At 49.4% G+C, this 26,851-nt stretch overlaps 10 protein-coding genes across 10 annotated transcripts; 6 read left to right on the forward strand and 4 right to left on the reverse strand.

Moving 5' to 3' along the window:
* Positions 1-737: 737 nt before the first annotated feature.
* FMAN_02634 (uncharacterized protein) lies at positions 738-1,031 on the forward strand (the record flags this gene model as incomplete). Its single annotated transcript, XM_041820220.1, has 1 exon — positions 738-1,031. The coding sequence occupies one exon, from the start codon at positions 738-740 to the stop codon at positions 1,029-1,031; it is 294 nt and encodes a 97-aa protein (XP_041686122.1).
* A 2,501-nt stretch (positions 1,032-3,532) lies between these two features.
* On the forward strand, positions 3,533-4,228 carry FMAN_02635 (uncharacterized protein; the record flags this gene model as incomplete). Its single annotated transcript, XM_041820221.1, has 2 exons — positions 3,533-3,891; positions 3,943-4,228. The coding sequence occupies 2 exons, from the start codon at positions 3,533-3,535 to the stop codon at positions 4,226-4,228; spliced, it is 645 nt and encodes a 214-aa protein (XP_041686123.1).
* Positions 4,229-5,632: 1,404 nt separating this feature from the next.
* FMAN_02636 (uncharacterized protein) lies at positions 5,633-6,311 on the forward strand (the record flags this gene model as incomplete). Its single annotated transcript, XM_041820222.1, has 3 exons — positions 5,633-5,881; positions 5,949-5,999; positions 6,057-6,311. 3 exons carry the CDS (start codon positions 5,633-5,635, stop codon positions 6,309-6,311), a joined length of 555 nt encoding a protein of 184 aa, XP_041686124.1.
* A 358-nt stretch (positions 6,312-6,669) lies between these two features.
* FMAN_02637 (uncharacterized protein) lies at positions 6,670-8,614 on the reverse strand (the record flags this gene model as incomplete). Its single annotated transcript, XM_041820224.1, has 4 exons — positions 6,670-7,011; positions 7,066-7,357; positions 7,402-7,834; positions 7,885-8,614. 4 exons carry the CDS (start codon positions 8,612-8,614, stop codon positions 6,670-6,672), a joined length of 1,797 nt encoding a protein of 598 aa, XP_041686125.1.
* A 740-nt stretch (positions 8,615-9,354) lies between these two features.
* Positions 9,355-12,030, forward strand: FMAN_02638 (uncharacterized protein; the record flags this gene model as incomplete). The annotated part of the gene is made up of 3 exons (XM_041820225.1): positions 9,355-9,375; positions 9,432-9,643; positions 9,708-12,030. The coding sequence occupies 3 exons, from the start codon at positions 9,355-9,357 to the stop codon at positions 12,028-12,030; spliced, it is 2,556 nt and encodes an 851-aa protein (XP_041686126.1).
* A 116-nt stretch (positions 12,031-12,146) lies between these two features.
* On the reverse strand, positions 12,147-13,856 carry FMAN_02639 (uncharacterized protein; the record flags this gene model as incomplete). Its single annotated transcript, XM_041820226.1, has 1 exon — positions 12,147-13,856. The coding sequence occupies one exon, from the start codon at positions 13,854-13,856 to the stop codon at positions 12,147-12,149; it is 1,710 nt and encodes a 569-aa protein (XP_041686127.1).
* Positions 13,857-15,916: 2,060 nt separating this feature from the next.
* Positions 15,917-16,597, forward strand: FMAN_02640 (uncharacterized protein; the record flags this gene model as incomplete). The annotated part of the gene is made up of 2 exons (XM_041820227.1): positions 15,917-16,005; positions 16,063-16,597. 2 exons carry the CDS (start codon positions 15,917-15,919, stop codon positions 16,595-16,597), a joined length of 624 nt encoding a protein of 207 aa, XP_041686128.1.
* Positions 16,598-17,815: 1,218 nt separating this feature from the next.
* On the reverse strand, positions 17,816-19,421 carry FMAN_02641 (uncharacterized protein; the record flags this gene model as incomplete). Its single annotated transcript, XM_041820228.1, has 3 exons — positions 17,816-17,938; positions 17,996-19,150; positions 19,275-19,421. The coding sequence occupies 3 exons, from the start codon at positions 19,419-19,421 to the stop codon at positions 17,816-17,818; spliced, it is 1,425 nt and encodes a 474-aa protein (XP_041686129.1).
* A 744-nt stretch (positions 19,422-20,165) lies between these two features.
* On the forward strand, positions 20,166-21,038 carry FMAN_02642 (putative DNA-directed RNA polymerase chain RPB5; the record flags this gene model as incomplete). Its single annotated transcript, XM_041820229.1, has 3 exons — positions 20,166-20,261; positions 20,363-20,445; positions 20,507-21,038. The coding sequence occupies 3 exons, from the start codon at positions 20,166-20,168 to the stop codon at positions 21,036-21,038; spliced, it is 711 nt and encodes a 236-aa protein (XP_041686130.1).
* A 777-nt stretch (positions 21,039-21,815) lies between these two features.
* FMAN_02643 (uncharacterized protein) lies at positions 21,816-23,434 on the reverse strand (the record flags this gene model as incomplete). Its single annotated transcript, XM_041820230.1, has 2 exons — positions 21,816-23,010; positions 23,100-23,434. 2 exons carry the CDS (start codon positions 23,432-23,434, stop codon positions 21,816-21,818), a joined length of 1,530 nt encoding a protein of 509 aa, XP_041686131.1.
* Between the last annotated feature and the right edge of the window lie 3,417 nt (positions 23,435-26,851).

Here is a 26,851-nt window from a genome sequence, read left to right on the forward strand (position 1 = left end):
AGTTTTATTAGAGCAGCATAACTAAAAGCCGGGCATGATGATCATGCCCATGTTGATTTTTCCACATCTTCCTATGACATTACACATCTATTCACATGGTGCTCCTGCGTGCGCGTCCAACGTCATAGCCTTCCAAGATCTTGTCGCCATGACGATGCAACTCAACATCTCGCATCGCACAAAGATCTCAAGGTGCGCATCGAAACCTGCACGATGTAAGTCGCGATTCTCTTGCTCAACCAGTCACAGCCTCACGATATGACAGCTAACGGATAATGCGCCACAAAGGGCATCTCTCCGGCCTTTCAAGGGTCCAAGGGCCAGAACATGACATAAACTCGCCATGGGAATTGTCGGGGCATGCCTGCTAGTAGTGTTCTTCTGCCCTATAATATCACTGATGAGGGACACCTCTGCATGCGTCTCAAACACCGGAATGCGTAATTATGTGTCGAGGGACGTCATTTTAGAGGTTTGGTGTGGCTGGTGTGGTCAGATATTGATCCAATGAACACGGCCCACTTTGACGGATTGACGTCATCCCATGATCTAACCTGGCTGATGATTTACAGGACAAGATATTGTTGAGATTCCGATGAGAAGAGTAGATTTATTTAAGAAAGGCTTCTTTCCGCTGATTTCAGAGTTATTCAGTTGCAATCTACAAGATCTCAAGCCTCAAAACAAATCTCTACACACAAGCATCACACCATCAAAACTAACCCCCAACCATCGTTATGAACTCGAACAACAAGAGCAACAACCCAGCGGGTAACGTCGGCGAAACGGTTGGAGGAGGTCTCAACTTCCTCACCTCCACCGTGGGAAACACTGTAGGAGGCTTGGGCCGTACAGTGGGAAATGTGACCGGAGCCGCAACAAGAGGTTTAGGAGACACCGTAACCTCCGCGACTGGCGACGCTGGCCGCCCTCTCGGGGATGGAATTGGCAATTTGGGAACTGGCGTTCAGGGTGGACTCGACAGCATCTCCAAGGGTGTTGAGAATGCTGGGCAGTGGAAGAAGCAGTAAGGAATCACGACGATATCACGATAACTTCGGGAGTTGAGGAAGAATGTAATCATGTGGGGCTATCACGACGGAGTGTAGGAATACGATTTGAGTTAATATGAACACAACTTCCACTAAACATAACATCCATTATCTATTCGTGACATCAGTACGGAGTATGAGCAGTTGCATTGCCGCTGCGTTTCGCGCCCATGGTCGCGTCCTTGCATTTTGCTAGCCATTTAGGAGGATATCATTGTGCCAGAGTGGAAAGTACCTTCACACCGAGGGTAGGTATCTCGGGTTTTCCATCTTCACGGGCCGTATATTTGCCTCTCAATGTGGGCAACTCTCGCAGCGCGTAGACATGTCATTGTGTCTATCTTAATCCTTCTTCATGACCCAGCATCAAGCTGAGCACACAATGAAAGATGGGTTATAAATCAAAAATTACGCCTCTCATGGCCCCGAAGGACAATGAAGTGCGGACGACTCCGCGATGTGCAATGCAGGCCGTCACACACTGAGGTTCCTCATTCTTGAGCGAGGAAACTCCAAGCAAGGTAAGTATGAAGAAGAAAGGAAAAGAAGAGCAGAAGAAGAGAGGCAGCTCGAGATTATATAGAGGAGTTTTTGTGTGGCCCGTGCGCTATTGACTACCTCATGTTGCTAGGCCAACAGGAGCTATGGGTAGCTGCACGTGATTGCTCAGGTGCTGCCTAAGGTACCTTACCTAACTGCTCCGTGCTGCCACAATTCGGAAGGTGCTGAGCCCGGCTGCATGTGGAGAGCTTCATCTCCTTTGAGTTCGAGTTCGCCTTGGCGATTACCTCAATTGGGCATTTAAGCCTACGATTTAGTTGTATAAACCATCCGCCGGCCATGATTGTTCGAGTAACTTGAACCGCGCCAGTGGTAACAACTTAACAAAGATTTACTAAAATATTACAAACCTCAAGACTTACGTACCGATCGTGGCGCAGGACCGCAAAATAAAATATTTCCCTAGCCTCGCTATACTCACCACGTGTTCTACGATGACAAGCGATGAAAAGCGTGAAGCATAATTCCTATAGCTTTTACATCGAGAATTCATGCCCGAGGATACCAATGGGCCTGGATGTGCCAACCGGGTAGTAATTGTGGTGATGCCTTTAGGGTAAGGCCTCGGTCAGCATCATAGAACGCGAGATATCCGACGAGAATACGAGTACTACATGGAGCTTCTGACAGCTTTCACCGAAACTTGCAGTCGTATCCAATAAAGCTGCAGTAGTATTTTCGCGGATCTCGGCGTTCATTATGTAAAGGCACGTTATTGTTATGCTGCGAAGAAGTGCAACATACCAGAGCAACATTGTGTCAAGACAACATGCTATTGGAAAAACTGTAGTGACATGCTAATGGAGTTTGAGAATCATCCCCCTACACCATTCAATGTTACGAGTCCTTCCTTTGTGTTTGTACTAGTCGAGATGTTGCCAGCCGTTTCGAGCCAAGGGCCAAACAAGACTCGTATCCGCATCACCACAGTCACAAACTTATAATGTCGCCAAACTACGGTGACATATCCTGAGTCCGACACGAGAGAATGCACATTGCACACCTTCTCGGAGGCCTCGCTTTCGACAACATCGATAGCATTAACCGTATTACACCAAGCGAACCGAGGGCTAGGGATGCCTGGGGTGCTGCTAGCTTCGGTAGTTCGACCGTTCAGATCTGAATTGCGAATATGCTTGTCTTAAAATCGGCGAGAATGTGGGATTCGTATTCGATGAACCCAAAAGGACCAGCGCTTAACGTTAGGCATACACAACAAACAATCCAGGGGAAATATTTCGCACCTCAAAGCGCACAGTGAGATCTATGAATACATTTCAACGTCAGCATACTTGTAGCCCCTCAATGCCCAATACAATGTTGGATATCACGGCAGTGGCTTACCTCCATTGGCGCACAAGTGAAACGTGTAAGCCAGGGCGCTTGAGAGTGCGTGCTCAACGGCATCAAAGTGCCGGACGCTTCATGGCTTGCTACACAGGGAGTCTCGGCTCGGTCTGGGACCCGGTTTGATCTAGCGCTCAGAGAGTTTCGAGGAGAAAGGTCAAACAGAAAACACTAAACGAAACCAATTCTGGTTCGGGGGTATCAAACTGTCCGCGACGATACGGAGCCACTGGAAACCTAGCATAGCACCTGGATCTGTATGCATATGCCGAGTGGCTGTCTCAGTCTCACTGTTTGTTGTCCCGCCTAGCCTGCTAAATGAATGTTTGGGGTAGGGCGGCCGCCCCTGTGCTTCATCCTGGTTTGAGGTTAGCAGACGACCCTAGAGAACCTTACAGCGAGGCCAAAGTTAAGTTCGACTTCATGTAATTGACATCAGTTGGAATGACTATAAAGAGGAGGGATGAACTACCAAGAATGGGATTGTATCATCAACAAACACTTGCACACTCACATCCATCACGTGACCACCCTCAACTTCACCACCTTCATATCTTCACCATCTTCACAAAATGCATGCCTCTCCAATCAAGCTTCTGGCCCTTTCCGCTAGCACCGTCTCTGCCGCCGTCCACGTCGTCAAGGTCGGTGAGAACGGCTTAAACTTCACACCTGCACAGACGTCCGCGAAAATAGGAGACACAGTAGAGTTTCATTTCTACGAAGGCTTCCACTCCGTTGCCCAGAGCAGCTTCGCCAAGCCCTGTGAGCCCATCAACAGCACTGCCTTCTTCAGCGGTGACCAGAATGTCAAGACCAAGGTCAGCGATAAGGTCTTCACCATCGAGGTCAAGACCGACGATCCCATCTGGTACTACTGCGCTGTCCAAGGACATTGTCAAGGGGGCATGGTAGGGGCCATAAATGCTCCGTAAGTTGCACTATCTTGTAATCAACATTACATATGCTAACAAACGAATAGTACCAGCGGTGCTAAGAGCTTTGACAACTACGCCAAGGCTGCCGCCGACTCTGAAGATAGCTCTGCTCCCAAGTCCACCGGAGGAGGCACACTTGGAGCTGCTGAGACAGGAAGCGCCTCAGGTTCTGCCTCTGGTACAGCCACCGCCACTGCTACGGAGAGCGGAACTGCTGCCAGCGCTTCAGCAACAGAGAGCGGCAACGCCGGTATCGAGGCTCGAGGACAGATCCAGTGGGGTCTTATGAGCGGCGCCATTGCTGCCCTCTTTGGCGGCCTGATGATGTAGGAGAACCTCCTGACAATCAACTTTGTCTTATGATTCCAGCCCTAGAGGCATTATATTTGTTTCAGCTAGCGAGTTACTAGTCATGGAACATTATGTATAAGCGCAGATAGACCATCTCCTGCAAGGAGTAATATGAATATATACCCTCACTTCCACAAGCCACAAAGGTGCACTGTCAGCTGTACTGGCCATGATGTGTTGCAACGCAAGACATTAGCAAGATTAAAGGCAGCGTGGGTAAGTAGATATGTCTTGTATATAAATGTTGCAGGGGTCAACACAAGAGTAGCCTTTGGAGTGGGTTGCAGGAGGAAGATTTCGGCCAGCTGAAGAGCAAGTAAGGCTCTCTAGCTGAATTAAGTGCATCTAGGTTCAGGCTGTAATTAAGGCAGCTAACTTAATAAAGCTTTGCTGCCTGGGAGGCAATAAACGTTTAAATTATAGTAGACTTTAGAGATGCTTGGATACCTTTCGAGGCTGATATGCAAACTTAAAAAAAAAAGTCATGTATATAAAATGGCATGCATATCGGGTGCTTGTCGTTTAAAATACCTATCATAGTTGTAAAAACGGCATCGGCAATCTTTCTTCGGATCCAATAACCCCCTTCACTGACCGTTTCATTCTTAAACACTATTACATAAAGCCGTTCAACGGAGATATTGTTTTATTCTGAGTTTATTAATGCAGCTCGTTCCCTTTGCTAAACTCTCCGTGTTGATATGGGCTCAAACTGAATTTGGAGCACCACCGCTGCCCAGGCAGTATGCCATCTACCGACTTTACATTCGAGTGGTATAGACAGGCGACTGTTAACGACAAGAGTATTGTTATTGACGGAAAGTCTTTCAGGATGTACCAGAAGCTGACCTTACCATCCATGGTTGGATCCTGCATCTCGTGTACTGGGTTCTCTTGTGCAATCACTTTAAATGCAATCACTACCAGGTATGGATATTGGCAGCACTTATGCTTATAAAAAATTCCTTGCCTTACGTAAGTTCCGTCAACATGGTATACATTCAATCTCGAAGTAAATTGGAATAAATCACAGCGTGACTGACATATGATTCCCTGTCACGATACGATCAACCCTGCCCACGGTATCTTCAGTATGCCTTTTGGTGGCATTGTTCTTCACTATTGATTCATTCAAATTCATGGTTATGCCTTATTTATTGTGATGATATTGCCCTTCAGTTCGCAGTGGGGAGGATCACAATGCTTATAATCCATTCGATATCTATACCAAATGTTAGACCTCTGGAATTTGAAGTATTATTTCGCATCACTTCTTGATTTATAACTGCCAGCTACTTTGCTCTTTCCCTCTTTGGTGATGCTAGTATTGCTACTTCCCACTCTACTTATGGGCGGTCGTTGCTCAATCCCAACGCCTTCCCAATGCCCTCCCATGAGGAGATTGGGAAAGAGCAACGACAGCACGACATTAGCATCGCGCACTCATTTACACTGCTTCATCGACACCTACAGAAAACACATACATTACCTTGGTTACCCTGCTTCGTCGATAGATACCCTACCTCGACGATACAGAAAACTCACTTTTGCTTCGTTAATACAACATATACACATTTGCCCGACCTCGCCGATACAGCATATACACACATTTACCCTGCTTCGTCAATAAGCGTAAGTACTATTCTGTTCCTCTTGTTTCTATACTCTGATAATCTTCATACTCTAACACTATATATAGATGTATCATCCCTACTACCGAGGAGGTGGCCGTAGTCCTCGTTGCCATTGCGTAAGTCTACTTTTTGTACTTAGGTAAAGAAACTAAATAATAACTAAATATATCTAGTGTAATGCTCCTGGGCATACTTCAGCAAATCAACCCGCCCTCCACCCCCTTCGCTGTCGCGGAGGCGACAGCAGCCGCTACGGCGGATGCTGCCCGGGTGGGCTTGTCTTCGTCCCACAGGCCCTCCGGCCTACACTCCTCTCGCTGCCGATGCTGCTGCCGCCGCTAAAAAACAACAACAAAAAAACACCACCCTCTCAAGGACATCCAGTTTGCCTGCCTTCAGAAGCAAGAAAGCACCAGAGCTTAATATAATGTATTAAAATAAACTCAGCAAAAGGTATCCTAAATTCGACTAAATTCAGGCTCAAATTATCCTAACTTACCTAAGTCTTTTTGTTTTTTAGGGTTGAGGTCTGCCACCTTTGAGGTGTGCACTGAAGCGGCCCCCCTATACATAGGTATTTGGGAGGATCATGGCTTTTAGCCTTGACACGAGGAATACCGTAGTTGGGGGATAATCAAAGTGGCCACGAGGAACATGCTTTCTATAATGGGTTTTTATTGGCTGCATCTTATCTCTCCTGACGTGACATGATTTGACTACCTACTTACCTATATACAAACTCTTTAGTACTCCTTGATCAACTTTCCGACACTACCTGCACACTCTCTAAATGCCGTTCTGGAGCCACTCAAATGTATTGAGCAACTCGAACCCGAATGTTAAAGACGGAGGAACCCCTATAGCTAAGGGTACCAGGTCTGTATTGCCAGTCGGTTCCGAGTTCAAATACTCATCAAGCACACGCTGAATGATTGCTTTGCAGTCTCCGCAAACAACTCTGTTTGGCGAGCTGGGACCGACCCAGTTCAGGAAAGCAACGAGCAAGCTCAGTTGTTGTACGATGTTGGACCGTGAAAGAGCAGGATTCAAGGGATGAGGCCCGAAGAAGGTTGGTCGAAGTAGCTCTTGACAGAGAATGCCTCCTCCTAGTGCTCCGTAGGCTACCAGCTATTCATAAAATCAGAATGAAAAACTACTATACTTTTGGATGATGATACTTACAAGCCATTCAAAGTTCCGCCGCATAGGCGCAAATCGATTTTTATGCACCCAGAGCATGATCGTAACCTTGACTAAATCAAAACTAGTTGCAAGTAAAGAACCATCATCAATACCGCCATGCGTAAGAAGCAATCTCTCGACCACAAAGACATCTTTTCGATGAGCGAGATGAAGCAATATTCTCAGATAAAGTACATTTATGTCAAGATGCGGATCATCTAGATCTTCAAACTTGAAAATCAAGTGCGAAGGCATTTCGAGAAATGTTTGCATCACGCGGACTTTGATATTTCTTCATCTTATTAGTGTATGTCGAAAATTACCGCGACAACTTACTGAAGATATTCGAGCGTGGCATGGGTATCGTTGCCAAGTGCCACTTCTATCACCTCGTCAAAGACATAAGCCATCAAGTAGCGAGCCCGTATGTAACTGTTGCTGGAAATCTCACCCTTCGTGTTCCAGCCCCTGTCATCCAGAGCCTTGAACTCCTCTAGCAGCGTGTCCTCAGATACCATACAACTATCTGGCAGGTCTAAGGGCGGCACTGATGAGCAATAGCGACGGCTCAGAAGTGGGGGTCTACCAGTAAAGGAGACCTCGGATTTATCATTTGCAAAGATGTAGCTGTAGAGTAGACGCTTATGTTCGACACAAAACGAAGGCTTTTGGGGCTGTGCTTGTGGCCTCGATGCCTCTCCCGAAGCATGTAATCCAATATAAAGAAGAATAGAGACACATAGACTGTGTGAGTTCCAGTATACAGGGCCTAGAGAGTTAGTGTATGATACCAGACTTGATACTTGATAGCGAACTTACTAGCATCGCCATAAACCATTGTTCCAAGAGCTGCATGTCGTCGACAGAGATCAAGGAGCATATTGTTACCAGCTGTGAAACGGCGCGCTATCTCAATGCAGTAGTGTATGTGATCGTGCGAGAGAATAGATGATCGCTTGCCTTCAACCCATTGAAGCTGACGATGTGTTAGGGTTGATATTGCATCTGAAAGGCCTTCGAGATGAGCCCACAGAAGTCCTATCGATTCCCATCGGATGTTTGGCCCACAGAACTGGGCTATCCAGTCATCAAACCTATCAAAGGTATCGTTAACAGGCTTCGAAGTATTGCGGCACAGCACATCAGCAACCTGCTCATCGAAGCATTCACTGCCCTCAAAGCTTTGAAAAAGCAGCCGCAGAGACTTAATGATTCTTGATACAGCCGTGTGAGACCAAGTTGTGGTGTTTTCAGGACCAGGTTCATCGTGGAATATCATATGTGCTTCTGGTCGTCCCGGAAGATACTGTAGTACGACAAGGCACATTTGCTGTGTTGGCAAAGGCAAGCTGCGTAAACGAACATCATCACTTTCAGGGCTTGATACCTCTGGGCTGAGAAATTCAGAGCCTGTTTCAGAAAGACATAAACTCTCTCGAGCTCCTTGGAAGACCGAGTTGTAGCTTGTAAAACCGAGGTAGCCGGGACTGAATGCGTAGTCTCGTGTCATCGGCTTAGCAGGTTGTGGTGACGGCATTTGATTCTGCATACGGAGTACAGTGGTGGCAGATTGGAGTAGAGGATGAAATTAAGAGGCCCAAGCCATTTAATAACTTTGAAATGCAAAAAGAAGATACCTCTGCAGCCGAAACGTTGATCTAAGTGGTTGTCGGAGTCACAATTGACAATTATTGTTCAGCTGTAAAGAACGCCAGGGTCGGGTCAGCATGAGTGCCGATTTCGGCTTGTAACCAACCATGGAGCTGGGTTTAACAAACATTCATATCAAATAGTTTACTCACTACATCTCCGCTGGATCCATTGTAGCACCTATTACTCGTACTTATTAACTGCGTTTGGCTAAGTGAATGTGGATAGACCAAACAATTTCAAAACAGTCATTGAGGCTCTGTCATCATGGTCTTCAGTCACAATGTTGATAGGCACGGGATCTTATGAGATGAAAGTGAGATAGTTGTTAATAATCTTCACCCCTTCGTTCTATAATGTAATGACTATCATGAACAGACATTACAAAATGTTATTCCTCGTACCCTCAGGTCTTTCCTCAGTTCATATGATACTTTTCCGTTCAAAATATAAACTTGGCATTTCTATTGTTCTCACTTTTCCTACCTAGTAGTGAAGCTAGTTATCATAAACCCACTATAAACCTTGCATACTTTTAGCGTCGCACATGCTAAAAAGTGGCGGGGCCTTTTTTTTAGTCCAAATTTTTTGTCGCATTGAATGTTCTCTCGATTCAACCACTTCAAGACATTTGCGACAATGGGCAAAAAGAGCTTTAGGGTGCGCATGCACTTGACGCAACACCCCAATTGCGACCTATACTGACACTACTACAGGGAAAGAACAGAAGAGGAGGCGGTGGCGGCCGAGGTGGTGGTAACCAGGATAGAGGTGGCTGGAGAGATTATCCTGCCATTCCCAAGGAGAACGAGAAGCTCCAGCGCTTCTATGACACCCTCCTTCAGCTGCCTGAAGAGGAGAAGAATGCCTACTGGGAGGCTCTCAGACGTGAGCTCCCTAACAGCTTCAGGTTCTGCGGCTCTAAAGGGTATGTTCTGTCGCAATCGCTCGCGTAACGCGAAATCTGTTTGCTAACCTCGACGTGCTTTCAGTCACGCCCTTCTTGTCAAGAGCCTTCTCCAGACCAGATATATCCCCGAGATCGTCAAGATCGAGCATCAGGATGGCCGACCTGTTGAACCTCCCCAGCCTGTGCCCTGGTACCCCGATGAGCTTGCTTGGTGGATGACTACCCCCAAGAATGTCGTTCGCAAGTTCCCTCCCTTCGCCGCATTCCAGAAATTCCTCGTATCCGAGACGAGTGTTGGAAACATCAGCCGACAGGAAGTCGTCAGCATGATCCCCCCTATGCTGATGGATCTCCGCCCTGGCATGACCGTCCTTGACATGTGTGCTGCTCCTGGAAGCAAGGCGGCGCAACTGCTCGAGATGATTCACCAAGGCGAGGAGGCACGTGTGCGCAAGGTTCTCCGATCTTATGCCCAGGAAGATGGCCTGGATCTTGGTGCCGAGACTACAGACGAGATTGAGGCCGACCTCGAAGCCGACCCCAGCGACGCTGGACGGGCTACTGGAATGCTTGTCGCCAACGACTCCGATTACAAGCGCGGACACATGCTTGTCCATCAGCTCAAGCGACTTTCTTCCCCTAACCTTCTCGTCACGAACCACGATGCTACCCAATTCCCTTCGATCAGGCTCCCTGCTAAGGACGGCAAGAAGCCAACCTACCTCAAGTTCGACCGCATTCTGGCTGATGTCCCTTGCTCCGGTGACGGAACTCTACGAAAGAATGCCAACATCTGGAAGGACTGGCAACCTGGAAGCGCTCTTGGCCTGCACCTCACTCAGATTCGAATTCTCGTCCGCGCTCTCCAGCTTCTCAAGGTTGGTGGTCGTGTCGTTTTCTCTACCTGCAGTATGAACCCTGTTGAGAACGAGTCCGTGGTTGTCTCAGCCATTGAGCGATGTGGCGGCCCTGCGAATGTTGAGATTGTCGACTGCAGCAATGAGCTGCCCAACCTGAAGCGATACCCCGGAATGAAGGACTGGAAGATCATGGATAAGAGTGCCCGTATCTGGAGCTCTTGGAAAGAGGTTGAGGACTTTGCCAAGGAGAGCGCCGACGGTGTTATCCCTGGACGAGTCGTTGAGACCATGTTCCCCAGACTCGAGGGCGCTGAATGCGCTGACCTGCCTCTTGAGCGCTGCATGAGAGTCTATCCTCACATGCAAGACACTGGTGGTTTCTTCATCACTGTCTTGGAGAAGAAGTCCGAGTTCAAGGCTAAGAATGAGAACGAGTCGAAGGAGACCAAGCCCGCCAAGACTGAAGAATCCGCCGAGGCCACTCCTGCTGAGAAGGTTGCTGACGAGGCACCTGGCAAGGAGGAGACCGAAGTGAAGACTGAATCTGAGACGGCTCCTGCTGAAGCTGAAGCTACACCTGCCAAGGCCGAAGACAAGCAGGAGGATGTTGCTATGGCCGATGCGTCTACTAACGGTAGCAAGCGACCTCTCGAGACTGAGGATGCTCAAGATCAGCCCGCTAAAAAGGCCAAGACTGAGTCTACTGAGCCCTCAGCTGCCGTTACTCCTGTTGCCCAAGTGGCACAGGAGGGCAGCAAGCCTCGCCGAAACGGTCCTGTCGAGGAGGCTTTCAAGTACCTGGACGTTTCACACCCCACCGTCCAGAACATCAAGGAGTTTTATCATATCTCTAAGCGCTTCCCCGACGATCGGTACATGGTCCGAAACGAGATGGGCGAGCCTGCTAAGGCCATCTATTACACCAGCGCACTCCTCCGCGATATCCTTATCGAGAACGAGGGCCGTGGCATCAAATTCATCCATGGTGGTGTCCGCATGTACATGAAGCAGGACGCTCCCTCCGCTGATGTCTGCAGATGGCGTATCCAGGCTGAGGGTATGCCCATCCTCCAGGGTTACGTCGGTGAGCCCCGCGTTGTGCACCTCCACAACAAGGAGACCTTCCGCAAGCTTCTCATCGAGATGTTCCCTCGCATCAACGATGGCAAGTACGAGCGCTTCGACGAGATCGGCGAGCGTGTCCGAGATATCGGCATGGGTTGTGCTGTTCTCCGCGTTGAGCCTGACGGTACAGACCCCGACTTTAGAGAGCGCATGGCTCTCCCTCTCTGGAAGAGCATCCACTCCCTCAACCTTATGCTTCCTAAGGAGGATCGATCTGCTATGCTACTACGCATCTTTAATGATACATCCCCGCTCATCAACATAGCTGCGCAGAAGAACCAGAAGGCTGTTCAAGAAGCTAAGGAGGCCGAGGCTGGTGATGATACCAAGGAGGAAGTGGATGTCGCGGATCTTCCCTCGCCCGAGGAGCCAGCCACGGAGCCAGTAGAGGCTGAGGAGGAGAAGATGGAAACAGCTTAAAAATGGGTCAATGTACAATTGCTTTATATTGTTTTGGTGTTACCATAGTTTGAATCATGGTCGGGGATGAAATGTTGATACAAAATGGTATAATACAAGGTGTCTCCAAACCTTGTCTACTCGTCCAGTAATCCCACAGTCCAGTGTACAATTCTATCTACGCCCTGGCCATTAATTGCGCTCACCGGAATAACAGCACAGTCTTTTATCCAAGCATCCGCTACTCCGCTTGGATGCGGCTTTTCGCCTTTTGTGACACTATCGAGGTATTGTTTTAATTCCTTGAAGTTTTCTTGTGTCTCTGGCAAGTCAGCCTTGGTCGCAACGACAAACCACGGCTTTCCAGCAATTTGTAGTCCTGGCTTTGAACTGAAATATTCTTCATCATTTGCCATACCTGGGGACAGATTCATAGGACCGTCCATATCCGACGTGACATCCCAGTCAATGTGTGACTCGATTGCGCGATCGGCCTCTTCTTCATCACGCAATTGTGCGTATAATCCAACCTCACGCCACAGTGATTCCAAAGCCTTGACTGCATTACCAGCAGACAGATCAATGACGAAAGCGAGTACACCAGCGCGTTCGACATGGCGCAGAAAAGCAATGCCTAGACCACGGTCAAGATGCGCACCTTCAATCAAACCGGGGATATCAGCAATCGTAAATCGGGTGCGTGGTTCAGTGTCGACTGCTTCGGGCAGACCCAGTTGAGCAGGATATCGGCGAAAACTCTTGATTACCGGCCGACCAGAATACTTATCAAGAACAACCGTGCCGATATTGGGCTGCAGCGTCGTAAAGGCCCAGTTGCCCACTCTGGTACGGCTGTTTGTGATGGCACGCAGGAGGGTACTTTTTCCAGCATTGGGAAGGCCGACGAGGCCTACGTCAGCAAGGAGCTTGAGCTCAAGCTCAATCTTCATGGTAACAGCCTCTTCGCCTTTAGTAGCAAACATGGGCCGAGGATGCGCCCTAGATGTGAAGTGGGGGTTTCCCAAGCCACCGATACCTCCAGTTGCAAGAAGGATTGGCTTTGGGGTAGGGCGAGATAAGTCAAGATGGATGGTGGGAGGCGGTTGTTTCAGAAGTCGAGTTCGTTTAGGCAATCGAGGAAAGACGGTTTGTTTGATGTCAGTCTTAGACAGTCCGGGATATAAAAGCCACTTGCGACGCTCAGGATCCTGATCGCCGTCCTCATTCTCCTCTTCGACCTGTTCCTCCTCCTCCTCTTCTTCGTAACCCTCTTCGTTCTCTTCTTGCCTCTGCTTTCGCTCCAGAGCGGCCCTACGTTCCTCTTTTCTCTTTTGTTTCTGCTGAGCGTGCCACAAGCGCATATCAATCTCTTCATCAAGCACCGGATCCTCACGCTCTATTTCACGGACTACTGTTCCCACAGGCACAGTTATAATGATATCCTCTCCTCGTGTGCCACCCTTTGCGCTTCCCTGTCCATGCTTACCTCGGCCGGCTCGAACGAATCGCTTGCGCGCCAACTTGTGCAGTGAGGTTTCGCCATGCGCTGCTTGAATGTAGACATTGCCCCCGTGACCACCATCGCCACCATTGGGGGGGCCCTCAGCAAGGTATGCTTCCCGCAAAAAAGAAATACAGCCGTTTCCACCTCTACCAGCATAGAGAGTTAAAAAGGCTTTGTCCGAGAAACTGGGAGACGCATAGTCATCCGGAGCAGGGTTTAGTCGGGACTGTGGGAGGTCGTTTATGGTGGAGTTGAAGCGACGTCGGAGAGTTGCTGTGCTGGCGAGAGTGTGTCTTGACAGGAATATCGAAGGGTAGAGGAATGTTAGGAGGGTCGAAGACATAGCCGGGCACCGCGGAGCCATAATTAAAGAATTGTGCGACAATTCTGGTGTAGAATTGAAGCTGTTATGTTGAATATCTTTTGATCACATCTTGCCTTGAGCTTAGTCGAAATTTTGGGGTTGCTGATTAGATAAGGTCCCTCCATGAGTTTTTGATTTAAACATGACAGAGCAGATGATGGATGGGAAAATACAAGTACAATTTCTAGAATTGACTTAGTAGGCAAGGCTAGAGTTTCTGCACAATTATGTTAGTAGGTATACTTCCAGGCACTGATTTCTCCCAGGTACTTTGATCTCAGCCAGCTTTGGATCTCATCATAAAGTGGTTTTCGTATAAGTCCTAAAAGGGAAAGAGGACTTCAGTGCAGAGCAACCTACCACCAACCGACAAGGCAACCGCCGTCTTGGATTCATGCCTCAGGTCTCAGCTAGGACTAACGAAAGAAGGCGGTGCTAAGAGTTTCAAAGCCTCTCTCTCTCTCCTCATCTGATTTCTCCTTTCTGATACTCACTTCGTGATACCTTCAATCTCGTGCCATATCAATATCTCGCCTCCGACATATCGCAGCAAGTTGCCACTAGGCCATCTCCGTATCACACTCACGGACCTCACTCCCGGCGCTCAATAAAGGAAACGCCCACCAACGCGCTGTACCAGTGCGGGCATGCGATTTCCAATATACCACCTAATTTCTAATTTTCACACCTAAGATTACCGATAAAAAAGCAACGTTTTGAACTATATTCGACTCTCTATCGACGATGCTCCCCTGTCTGTTCGTCTCGCCTCGCCCCGACGGGATCCTGCAGCTCACCTAGAATGGCTCGTTGCTGGCGTCCATTACTATTTGACCAGCATTGGGCTAGCCCCAGCTTCCCGAGCTTAACAACAAACGCCAGCTGACGCCAAAATGCGGTGAATCGGTGTTGCAGCAATGGATAAAGCCAGCAGAGCCTCTTGTGTGTCCGTGGTCAGCCTTTCAGTGTTCCCTCGCCGTCTTCCTTACTACTGGGGTTCTAAACGACTGGCCTTGCCTTCATTCGTCGACTCTTGATAGATGCTCACTGGCTTATCACCGTCAACCCAACCGATGACCCCATTTGTCACACCTGGCTCTCTTGCATTCTTTGAACTTCGCCAGTCGATCCAGCTCCAGTCTCTTCTGCAATACAATATCTCACGTCAAGCCTCGCATAATTTTTCTCGGTCAACTCTCGTCTTGACTCTTCGTTGAGTCCCACTCACCCCTCCATCTGGTGTACTATCTACTGCTTGTCAACACCACCCTTCCTAGCAGAAAGCACATGAGCCGCACAATCACCCAACGACAGTTCGCCGCCATCGACCCCTCCCTTGTAGCAGTTCGAAGCCATTGGGCCAGCCTGCATACGATCCGTGGTCCCGCATTCGAGCCACGACTGTAGACGTGGTCGGCCTGCTCTCATTCGATCTCTCCACATAGCTTCCTTCGCTTCCCCACGCGACTTCTTCCACCTCGCTCTTCAGTTTCTCCCTCCATTTCCAGCTTGAGCCCCGAGAGCTGCTGGTGCTTGCAGTGCAGCATACATACGGCTCCAGCGAAACAGCAGCTCGTCTTCCCAAGCTGGTTCTCGACGGGCAAACCAGACCATTTTGCAACCCAGTGTCGTTATCTCCTTACCGCCACGCCGTCAATCGACTTTAACACGGCTCGTGCCTTTTAGCTAGGTCCGTTTTAACTTCTCTCTGTCATCCTTATCCCTACCTCCTACCTCTTTCCCCATTTCTTGTCTTCTCATTCTTCAATCTCACTGTTGCTGGTCTTCTCTCCCGCACATACAACCCTATGAAAGACATCTGCGGGGTTGGAGGGGGATCTCACGTTGTTGTTATGAGTTGACCGTAGATGAATATTGTTTTTCTGGCCATCTCTTGCACTACGCTCACCCACTCTAATTCGGTGTAAATCAATTCGCCTGATATCACAGCTAAGATGTTTCCCAGAAGTTATCCCTACAGTGGCAAGTCTATTTTCAGGATGGATCCTGATTGCGCGATATGCCACGCTCCGGCCAATATGGCGTGCGAGTGTGAGGCTAAGGGCCTTGACGTTGCTGTCAAACAAGCCGAGGATCGCATGATGCGGTCGATATACAATGAAATACGGTACATAACTTTGCCCTTCCCTCACGTCACGAAGCAGTTCTGACTATCAATTCATAGTTCCTGGGTCCGAGGACATGCACAAGACTACATACTTGAATACTTCCGCCTCCTAACTGATCAACGAAAAACTGCCCATGCTGCGCATATGGACCGAATTACTGCCCACGCATATCACTACTACCATGCACCGCCTCATCCGACACAAGTTGCTGAAGCGCAAGCGTCCCTCAAACGCGGCATTGACGAAGACTGGCAAGCGAGCGTACAGCGGTATCCTGAAGTTTTGGAATATTTCTTTGGACTTGTTGAACTCACATTACCGGCGGAGGATGAGCCGGCTGTAAAGGATCCGCCATTGGGCTCGTTATCAAACTCGCGAAAAGTGAATCGGCGAAGCGGTACTGCCCCTCCCGGTGCCTCTGCTGTAGTAGCACCTCCAGGATATCGTGGTGATCCAGGCCAGATGCATCCACAGGAGCCTCCCATGCCCAGACCCGATCGCCGAACTCCCGGCCCTCAAATGAGGCGGCCTAACTTTGGGGCTATCCCGCCGCCAATGCCGGGTGCCTATAATTTCCCTCCTCCATATTAAGCGACTACAAATGGCCAATACGTTAATTGTGAGCATCTATCCGGGTGCTGAGTATGCTACAAAAAATCCATATTACGATTTCTACGAACATCACGACCATTGCATAACTAGGGCATGGAGTATTACCGGCCTAGCAGACCACGGTGGCACCATTACTGGGGGTTTTGAAGTTTGGGCTGACAATGCCATTTGTGTTTGAGTAGAAGCTTTTCCGTCTGGCATATTTTCATTGGAGTAACTGGGGTTAACAAAGCTTGGCGATTTTGTTCTGTATCTGAAATTACAAATACCACGCCACTGAAGGCAAAATTATCAACGACACCACAACTTCCTTTGCCTTTTTGATATGCATCACGGCGAACAAAGCCATATCTTGGTTGGACGTGTGGGAGATGGTGCGAAAGAGGGGCACGTATCCGAGGCAGTCAAGGTCAGGGCGATAGGTCGAGGGGTGTGAGCTAGGTTATGCAAGCTCATGTCGGCGTTTTCAACACATCATCTGCTGCAGTAAGACGACACTCTACTGTGCATACATCGTTACATGACCAGGTCTTGGCCGACTGCATACACGCATGCACGCATGCACGCAACAGGGAAAAAAAGCAGAAAAGTGTAGACCTAAAGAGGCACAGCAATATATGCCCGACCCCAGGCTCAGCCCAACTAAAACTTCGATGCAGGTTTACATGAGCTCATCATGTCTGAGCAAATCTGTCAATTAGCGGCAATAAGCAATTGACCCGACCCTACCAAGGGTTTAGATCTACAGGGAACCCGATAACCGAGTCTCATGTCACGCAACTCTAAATAAGAAAAGATGCAATGCATCACGAGATTGAACCAACTTTTTGTCATTTTCCTTGCGCATGACTTTAATAAGAAACTGCGCCTAATTACAAAAACAGCACAACAAAGCGCTTTTTAGATTCGAGCATGTGGCGTTGAAAGAGGGGGAGAAGGGATGTATGAAGCAGGAAGTAACTCAGGCAATAAAGTTGGTGGGCAAGACAACTTTGAATAACGTTTGATATAAGCTCAACGTTTGATTCAGTATGCCGAGCGGGCGCCGGAGGGATCCAACAGATTTCGGAAAGGACGAGGACAATAAGATCAACTGGGGCGAGGTAGGGAGTGCGCAGGAGGAAGTTGTAAGCCCAAGGAGCATCGACGGTATGGGATATTACCGACGAGCAATCGATATTGCGATAAGAAGGAAGTTTACGACTCCTGCTTGTCAGCAATAGAAGTCTCCTTCAGGTCAGCAGTGGTCTGCTCGACCTTGTCGCCATTAGCCTCGGCGGCCTCGAGTTCGGCGATCTCCTTCTTAGCCTTCTCAATGTTCTGAGATAGTAATTAGCATCGTCTCTTCACAGGCGCTTTATGAGATTGGTGACTTACACGCTGTGTCTGGGCCGCCTGGTCGTTCTTCCAGAAATCGAGCTTGGCACGGACCTTCTCAGCTACAGCAGGGATATCGGCAGCACTCATGGGAGGGTCGATACCCATGGCGGCACAGTCCTCAACCACAGCTGGGGGAACGTTGAACTTGTTTGATGAGCCGCCGTGAGCAGTCTTCTTGCCCTTCTTACCCTTCTTCACCGCAGGCGCGTACTCCTCATCACGGTCCTCCTTGCGAAGGAGTTTGGTGCCCTTGAGACCAGACTCGTCAACGCTTCGTTGGGCCTGAGCACCCAGACCTGTATCGGCCATCAGAGGGCCCTTTTCAACCTTGTGGTTAGGATCGAGGAATTGGAGCAGGCTGTTGGCGCGGCGGATCTCGTCTAGGTAGGCAGGATCGCTGGCATCACCCAGACGACGCTCAGCCTCAGCCTTCTTTCGCTCTTGGTGGTAGCGCTCCTGCTCAGCCCTTTGCTTCTCACGGTAGCGCTCCCGAGCTTCACGGTCGTAGGCCTGATATGCCTTCTTCTGTCCGTAATAGTCATCCTTGAGCTTACGGATAGCGGTGTACTTTTCCTGCTGTTCGGCCTGGAGCTTGGAGCGCTCATCACGGAGACTGGAAAGACCCTTGTAAGCTTCGTCCTGCTCGGCCTTGATAGCATCGATCTCGGCCTGAATCTTGTTATACTGGTCGGAGAGAGCCTTTTGCTCAGGGTCGTCCATGCTATCCTTGATCTCCTTGATCTTGGCGCGGAGGTCATCGATCTGCTTCTGGGAATCGTCAAGCTGTCCGAAGTTCTTGCGCATCTTGCGGAGACTGGAGATGTCTGACAAGGCCTTCTTTTCGTCTACCAGCTTCATGGTACCGGAGTTGACCTGCTTGTCCAGACTCGCAATCTGGCGGTCGAGGTCCTCGAGGCTCTTGAAGGGAACCTTGCTCTTCGCAGCCTTTTGCTCGTTGATTCGGCTTCGAACTTGCTCATCGAGACGCTTGATCTGGTCGAGCTTAGTAGAACGGGCGTTCTTTCCGCCGGCCTGCTTCTGTCGAATCTCGTTGGCCTGAGCAATGAGCTCTTGTCGTCGCTTTTGAGTAGGGTTAGGCTGGTCCTTGTTCTTGTTGGGCATAGCAATCTCGATCTTAGCCTTGACAGCGGCCTAGAAGAGTATAATTGTTAGTTGATGTTGGCTCAAATAGTTCCAGCTCATGAGGCCACGGATGTGGAATCTGGGTCGACCCAAGCCACATTTTCAAATGGAGGGGGATTGAGCGAGATCTTACCAGACGGTCCATTGAAGCCTTATGCTCCTTCTCAGCCTTTGCGAGTTCCTGCTTAAAGAGATTCTCATCGGGCTTGGCAGGTCGAACATTAGCTTGCTTGTCGGCCTTGTCCGCCGCAGGAGCGGGAGAGGTTGCGGTTTCGGCCATTGCGATGAGAGGAGAATACAAAGACGAGAACCAAGATGAATCAAGTGGAAGACAAGAAACCAGGAGCGAAGTTGCTCGAGGATAAGTGAAAGTGCGAGGCTTAAATTGAGCAGAGTTCGACACGTGTTGTCGAAAAGGAGGGAAAAAAAGACGACCCCAGAATAAAGCTAAGGTAAGGTATAGGTAAGTTTGGTGCGCTGCAGTGCAAATGCAGTCTCGGTCAGTGGAATTCTATCACCTTCTGCTTCTGAGGTAAAGTTCTGGACCCGTGTCTCTTGCTGTGAATTCTCGGGGCAGGCCCGTGCGCCCCTGAGCTGTCTCTCTTTCCATTGTCTCGCTCAGTATTACAGGCAACCTACTCTCTGGGCTCTCTTTTTGCTCCTTCTACAGTAGGGATGCCCCTCCCTTGGGACTCGGGTCCTTCCCCTAGCGTTCGCTGGAAAGACCACTGAGCTTCACTGGCGCGTCCCAGGTCCAGGGGTTCGTTCCCGCCCCACCTTCCATGATCAGACTTGTCCTCTCGCTGTGGCTGATGCAGGTATAAGTGGCGGTGCGTGGCGTCTATCAGAATCACATGACCCTTTCAGTCCTCTGACCCGCTCAAAGAAGTTTGGACTTTTGCGGCGACGATGCAAGGCTGAACGAAACATTTTTGACGACGCTCGCGATTTCGACCTTTTCTTTCTGCCTTTGTTATTTCGACCACCAACACCACATCTCGAATCGCACCTCACACTCACTACCATGGATATTGATCACGTTCCCACCGACGCCAGGTCCAAGGAGGTTGTTCGTCTTTGGCGAGCATGGAGGACCATCCATGAGATGGTCGCGGACCGAGTACGTTTGTCCTAACAGTCCTATCGTAGACTTCAGAGAAGCGCGCAGCATTTCCAACTGTGTAACTTTTCTGTAATAAGCACACGACTGACATTTCAAAGGAATACGAGCTCGCTGAAGAGGAAGTCAAGATCTCTCTCGACCGCTTCCGCGACGAATACTGCAACCCCGACGGCTCCATCAAGTAAGACCGGCTATGCTTGCGACATCACAAAGAAACCATGGAACTAACATTTCGACTACAGCCGCGCCAAGCTTCAATTCTCAGCGCGTCCCAGCGAGAACATGATCCGCAAAAACACACCTCCCGTGACAGCAGCCAACCCCAACCCCAACCCCGGCGCCGACTGTGGTCCTGTCTGGGTTGAGTTCCTCGCCGATAAGACCTTCGGCGTCAACCAGATCCGACAATTTGCCAAATATGTGATCACGAACAACTACAAGACTGGCATCATGGTGACACACGTTCCTCTCTCACCCGCCGCCCGCAAGACTCTCCAGAGTGTCGAGTCCGTCGCTAAGATCGAGTGCTTCCTCGAGGATGATCTTCTTGTCAACATTACCCACCACGAGCTTGTTCCCAAGCACGTCTTGCTTTCTCGCGAGGAGAAGCTCGCTCTTCTCAAGCGCTATCGTCTCAAGGAGACCCAACTACCACGTATTTTACAAAAGGACCCTGTTGCTCGTTACTTGGGTTTGAAGCGGGGCCAAGTCGTCAAGATTATCCGAAACAGTGAAACTGCTGGTCGTTATGCCAGTTATAGATTGTGTGTATAGATGAACAATTATGGACGGGCCGTCTTGAGAGGTCGAGTCGAAGATGAGAGCTGTTGGATGGAAAGGGATGGGAAGGCTCTTGGTACGAGGACGGAGGCGTCACACTGCACTTGAAATTCTAAAAAGCTGGCGTTTCAGGGGTTCTATGTATATTGCGCGTTGCCGCAGCAAAGCCAACGAAGGAATATTAAGCATTTACGAGAGTTACTCTTTGCCCTTTGCTCTGTGTAGGTAGATGCGAGGCTTGTAAATACCTTAATTCTAGACTTGTTCTTCTAAAGTGACGGATGCCACCAGAGCTTTACATTATCCTGTAACCTTGCCAGCGCAGTGTCTCAAATAGGTGATCGTGTTGTCCGAACATTTAGGATATTCTCAGATATTGAACAAATCATGTCAATGCCATTAAACGTTAACTTGGCGTTTGCCGGGTATATATAACCAATAACCATGTCATCCTGACACAACCATAAAAAATCCCAAGCATATCATAATGCAACCCGCGATAGTTGCGCGAATACCTGATTTCCAAATCCTGCCTCGTATTGAGACTTCGCATATACCCAAGTAAAAGATCCCTGCGTGCGCATTACTCCTGTCCTACCAACCAAAAATACATTCAGAGCCTGTAGCATAAAACGCCCCAGGCCGTATATAAATATTCCAAGCCAGGCCAAATAAATCCCATAAAAGTCGCTGTTGTCGTGAGGTAGTCGCATGTGAAAATGTGAAGATGTCGTCAAAGGTGATGGCAGGTGATACGAAAGTTGATTGCCACTAGTTTAGAAGGCCACCAGGATCCCTCAGTTCCGCCACGGGCGGTCCTTGCAAATCGTATCGCGACTCCTGTCGGGATTGCGGTATCGGCTGCAACTCTGTTCCTCGGGATTTGGACCTGGACCGACTTGACCTTGAATTCATAGGTCCAAAGAGGCCACCGAGGTCTTGGAGCAAAGCAGTCGAACCACGGCGAAAGCCTCCGGATCCTGCTGGTAATGAAGGTGCCGGGGGCGAATGCGACAGTGTAGAGTCTTCCTTAGATGACGCACGACTGTTTGCTCGAAGGCTCCCAAAACTCTCGGGTGGCACATCAAGTAGGCCACCAACGTCGAAGAAAGAAACCCTCCTTGGTGCTATTCCGTTCTCACTTTTCGACTGAGAGAGTGGGTCGTGTTGTATCAGAGAATCGTCGCTGTGCTCTGCATTGCTGCGTTGTCTCTGAGGAAATTGCCAGCGCTCGAGGTCTTGATCCAGTTTGCGAAGAAGAGGGGCCGGGGTGTATTGCAGGGCACCGTTCTCGCTCGAGTTATCAGGCTGATCCTGAAGTTCTGGATCAACGGTCATACCAACGTCCCGTACAAGGTCTTCATCGCTTCCCCAGTGTCGGTGTAAAGTCGGGCGGCGAAGGTTGAGTGAGGGATCGAGGGACTCGGCCACCGATGAACGACGGAACTTTTGCTTCTTCAGGCCGCGATCACGCACGAAAGATCCCAACACGAGTGAGTTTGCCGCAGCCGTGGCAAAAAGAAGCTCAACCGACGCCAAAAGCGATCGATACTGCTGACGACCGTGATCATCAATGATATGGGGTACCCGATAAAGGGTGACCCCAACAACAGATAGGCTGAGGGAAAAGAGAAGCACAAGCTGTATCTTCCTCTTGATTGTCATTCCGCTTGTCACAATGATCGGAATTGGGAAAATGACAAGCAACAAGTCAGTGACCACGTTGCAGACTGCCATCGTGAGAAGCTGTACGTATCCTTGACGGCATTGGCCACCAGGATTGGGCACAACCTGCCAATAGTGACTGTAGGGGCGGCATTCCACAAAATCACTAATGACAACGGCGATGAAAGTAGCAACGAGGATTATTCGAATGACATATAAAGACGTCTGCCATGATCGTTCCCACGTCGCTCGAGTCAATCGGTGAAGGAACTCGAGAACTGCAAACTTAAGTACCCAAAGGCTATGGCCCGTCAGCTTTAAGTTCCACATTTGCATTGCGTTTTGAAGAATGCGGACTGTGAGTAACATTTAGTTGAGAGAGGTACATACGTTGCAGCGTAGAAAATTCGACTGGCGAGCACGAGGCCGCTACCAATGGCTTTTTGACGTAATTGAAGGTTAGTAAGCTCAACACCATCGAATTGAGCATTGTTGGTTCCATATATGAGAATAAAATGAACGCATGCCATGCGGGCATACAGAGGGATCAAAGCTAGGGCCGCAACACGATCTTCAGTGAATAGCCGCTCGGTGCGGATAAAGCGGCCTGCAAGCCGTAGAAGGATGATGAGGGTACAGAATGATGTAGCCCACCAGCAAACAAGGAGGGTCGGTTTATCGAATTTGAATTCGCGAAGAGTTGGAGGTTCTGAATAGAGAGCCATGATTGCGTCCCCTGTCCGCGCCCGTCGTCCTCCGCAGAGGGCTCGACGAGCGAGGTAGTGATTAAACGACGAAGGTTAGAGCTTGGCCGGGGGTATTGATATGGTCGTGGTGGGTGGTCGAATATGTCGTGGTAGGGTGCCAGGAGTCGACCTTGAAGTGTTTTGGTGATTTACCTCAACATAAGGCCGCCAGCGGTGGCACTCGAGTGGTAGTATTATCGTTTCAACGGGAGAAGAATGCATGAAAATCGTAGACTCGTCGCTTCGTGGAAATCAGTATCAGCTTGATAAATCGACTATAATCGTGATAGTCGGTAAAAAACAGGAGCGAAGCCTTTTGAACAAGTGTCGATCAAGCTTGTAGTTATTATTTAAATATGCAATCGTGGAGAGGCCAATCCAGAGGCAAAGTAAATGCGCAATACCGTGGGTGATGCAGGTCCAAGATGCATTGGTGGATTGTTCGCAGTTGGTCGAAGGATGAACCAGCAGGCCGCGGCCAGGTAGGGAAGAGACCTGAAGGTAGTATTAAGACAGCAGAGTAAATGAGAAAGCAGCAGGTCAAGATAAGAGGAAGAGTGGAGGCAGACAAGGTGCGGCTGGTCTCAAGATATTGCGGAGGCGAGCGAATGTGGGCGAATCGACTTATCCCGGTTGGCCATCCGGAAGGCACAGTCAGTTCCTGTAGCGTTGATGGGAGAGTCTTGGGATTGCACAGCGTACACTCACACGAGCCTATCGCCCCCAAGCCCATGGTCCGTCATCAGTGACCCTGTGCGCCTTGGAGGGAGGGGCGTTGGCCACAACCATGTGGAGTTCCAGAATCGAAATGGGCCAGACAGACATAACGAGACAGGGGGGGTAATCAAGCACCCAAAGCACCGGCGGTCGTCTTTGGCTTTTGCTCCACTAGTGCTGGGGCTGGACCGATGAGCATTTTATAGGGTCCTGATGCAGGATCTTTCAGCTAGCGCGCTTGGGGTTCAAGCATTTTGGACCTTCGATACCTGGCTCGATGGCGACTCAAGATGTTGATTATCACAAGCATGGTAGTATGAAAGCTTTCTGAACTTGATGATTAATCTCTGAGGTCAGTCGAGTCAGCAGACAAGACAAACAATAACCACGGGTGCCGAATCTATGGCATCAAGGACGTCGAGTCTTGGCATCCGCATTGAGACAACGATTGGGGTTGGGCAGTCAAGCCAAGACAGAGAAGGAGGGAGAACGACAGCCTAGTGAATAAATGGCTTAGGCGGCCCAGCAGACAACGATGCTGTACCGAGTTAACACCAACAGCCGAAAGCTAATGATAAGAGAAATCAAAATTGATTGAGTACGGAGTAGAGAATATCGACTTCACATAGCCACCTCAGGTTGGCTTCCACGAAGTAGCAGACACTACTGATGTGGATGGCCGAGTCATACTAGGTATCGTAGCACACGAAACATAGATGCCAAGGAGGGCATCAAGCTCTTGCGAGCGAGTAGACATGTTCTCTTGGGGTGCCATGCTGGTATCAGTGAGCATGGCGAAAAATGAATACATCGTTGACAAGCAGTTTAATTTCTGACCCCCAGTCAGCGTGGCTGCGCAATATCGGCAGTGAAGCATCATTGATATGGAAGGTCCCCTTCTAATTGAGGTGTCAACTCTTCAGGATTTTGCTTCATAATTTCAAATTGCAAGGCAAGGCTCCCAGCCTATTCGCACCTCCTGGCACAAGGCACAAGGCGGGACTAGCAAGTCAGCCACCAGGCTTGGTAGTAGTGCTGAACTCAAGAAATTCAAGCTAGTCATGAGAATACCAGGCTGTCAAGGACACAATGAACTCAAACGAGTACAGATTCCCTAACGGCGTTGTGGCGTCCTCGTGGTGAGTGGATTGCGGTTCCGTTGTCGGTCACCTAGCCGGGTGATAAACATAACCGTGACCGTGGCCGAGCCGCCGAGGTCTACCATTTTCACCAGTTGAGAGTGGCTACTAACTCGGTGTTTCGTCAACGAGGGATTGCTTTAAGCCTGACAAGGGTTCGATGGTGACAGAATGCAACAGTATCGGTCTGGATTCAACAGCGATTTCACGTGTCTAGTACGGAACTGCCCGATACGTGAAAGGAGCAGCGGAAAGGTGTTACCATCTCGCTGTTGTGGCTGGACGCGATTCCATGTCGCTTATCACGGCGCCCAGGTTTGGCTTCCGCTGACTGGCCGCAGCCATTCCGTCGTGGGAGTGCTTGATCATGAGCTGTTCTTTTGCATTGGCATTGCCGTATCCGATGTGATAGTGACATCTTCGTAGACTTGAGTTTGCTGGCCCGATGCTGAAAAGCGGGCAAAATAGGCCGTCCAATATGAAGCTCGCATTTCCCCCGGCTTTAGACGTTGAAACAAGGGTCCAATCGAGCAGCCAGCCGCCCATCAAGGAAGGACATGTCACATCACGCGACAACGTGGTTGCCAGAATTGATAAGAGAGGCATATGACCCCCCACGCACGTTCGGACCGTCCTACTGGGACTCCTGGAATGATGTGGTAGGTTCCTGTGAAAGTCAAGCAATTTCATGATTGAGAAAAAGCATCTCGAGTCGAGTTGAGTTGATATTTTGACCGTGCGCGTTAGAGTTTAGCGAAGGCCGTGCTTGCCACGACTTCCTGATTTCCGCTTTCAAGGAAGGCAGATTGGGTCCAAGTGGGATTCATAGCTGTTCCCTCCTCATCTTGCAGGTCAAGGTCTTAACCTCAGGCATCGAGGATCTCTGTCTCACAACCCCAGAATCAAATATGGAGAGCCAAGGCCATCCCAAGTCTTCTTAGGCATAGGTACGCACGCGGCACGACATGATACGAAATTGTGGGTGATTGTAATAGCCTGCACGGATTAATATCCACATATCTTTCTCCTTATCTGCAGAACTCCACATCTCACGATACATGCATCAGCCTTATCTCTCTCCAACTTGGACCGTTGGCCTCATCTCACTCGCCTCTATGAGTCTATGGTCTCTCTAGCGCAGCTTTGGCTTTGACGCCTATAATCCTGTGCGGAGCAAAACACGCCATGTTCGTCTCGTCTATTTACACAACATCCACAACAAAGCTTCAGGTAGAGCTAGCAGGTCAGAAATAGTCAATAATTAATTGGCTAATCTCACGGAACTACCCCTGGATATTGCAGCAACGGTTCCTATCCAGTTTTGGAATATCGGTCATAAAGGCCTGTCAAAACCATCATTCCCGGCCCGATTCCGCTGTCTTCTGGTTTGCCTACTTAGTAACACGGCGTTGCTGTAACAGCTTCGGACTTGTATGACCATGAAACAGGACATCTCTCCTCCATACAATGTCGAAATTGGTTAAGGTCTGTCACGGTTTCGCAAGCAATGCACAACGAGCTCAATGCTTCAGAGTGGGTT

Source organism: Fusarium mangiferae (assembly GCF_900044065.1).
Source record: "Fusarium mangiferae strain MRC7560 genome assembly, contig: FMAN_scaffold010, whole genome shotgun sequence".
NCBI classification, from domain to species: domain Eukaryota; kingdom Fungi; phylum Ascomycota; class Sordariomycetes; order Hypocreales; family Nectriaceae; genus Fusarium; species Fusarium mangiferae.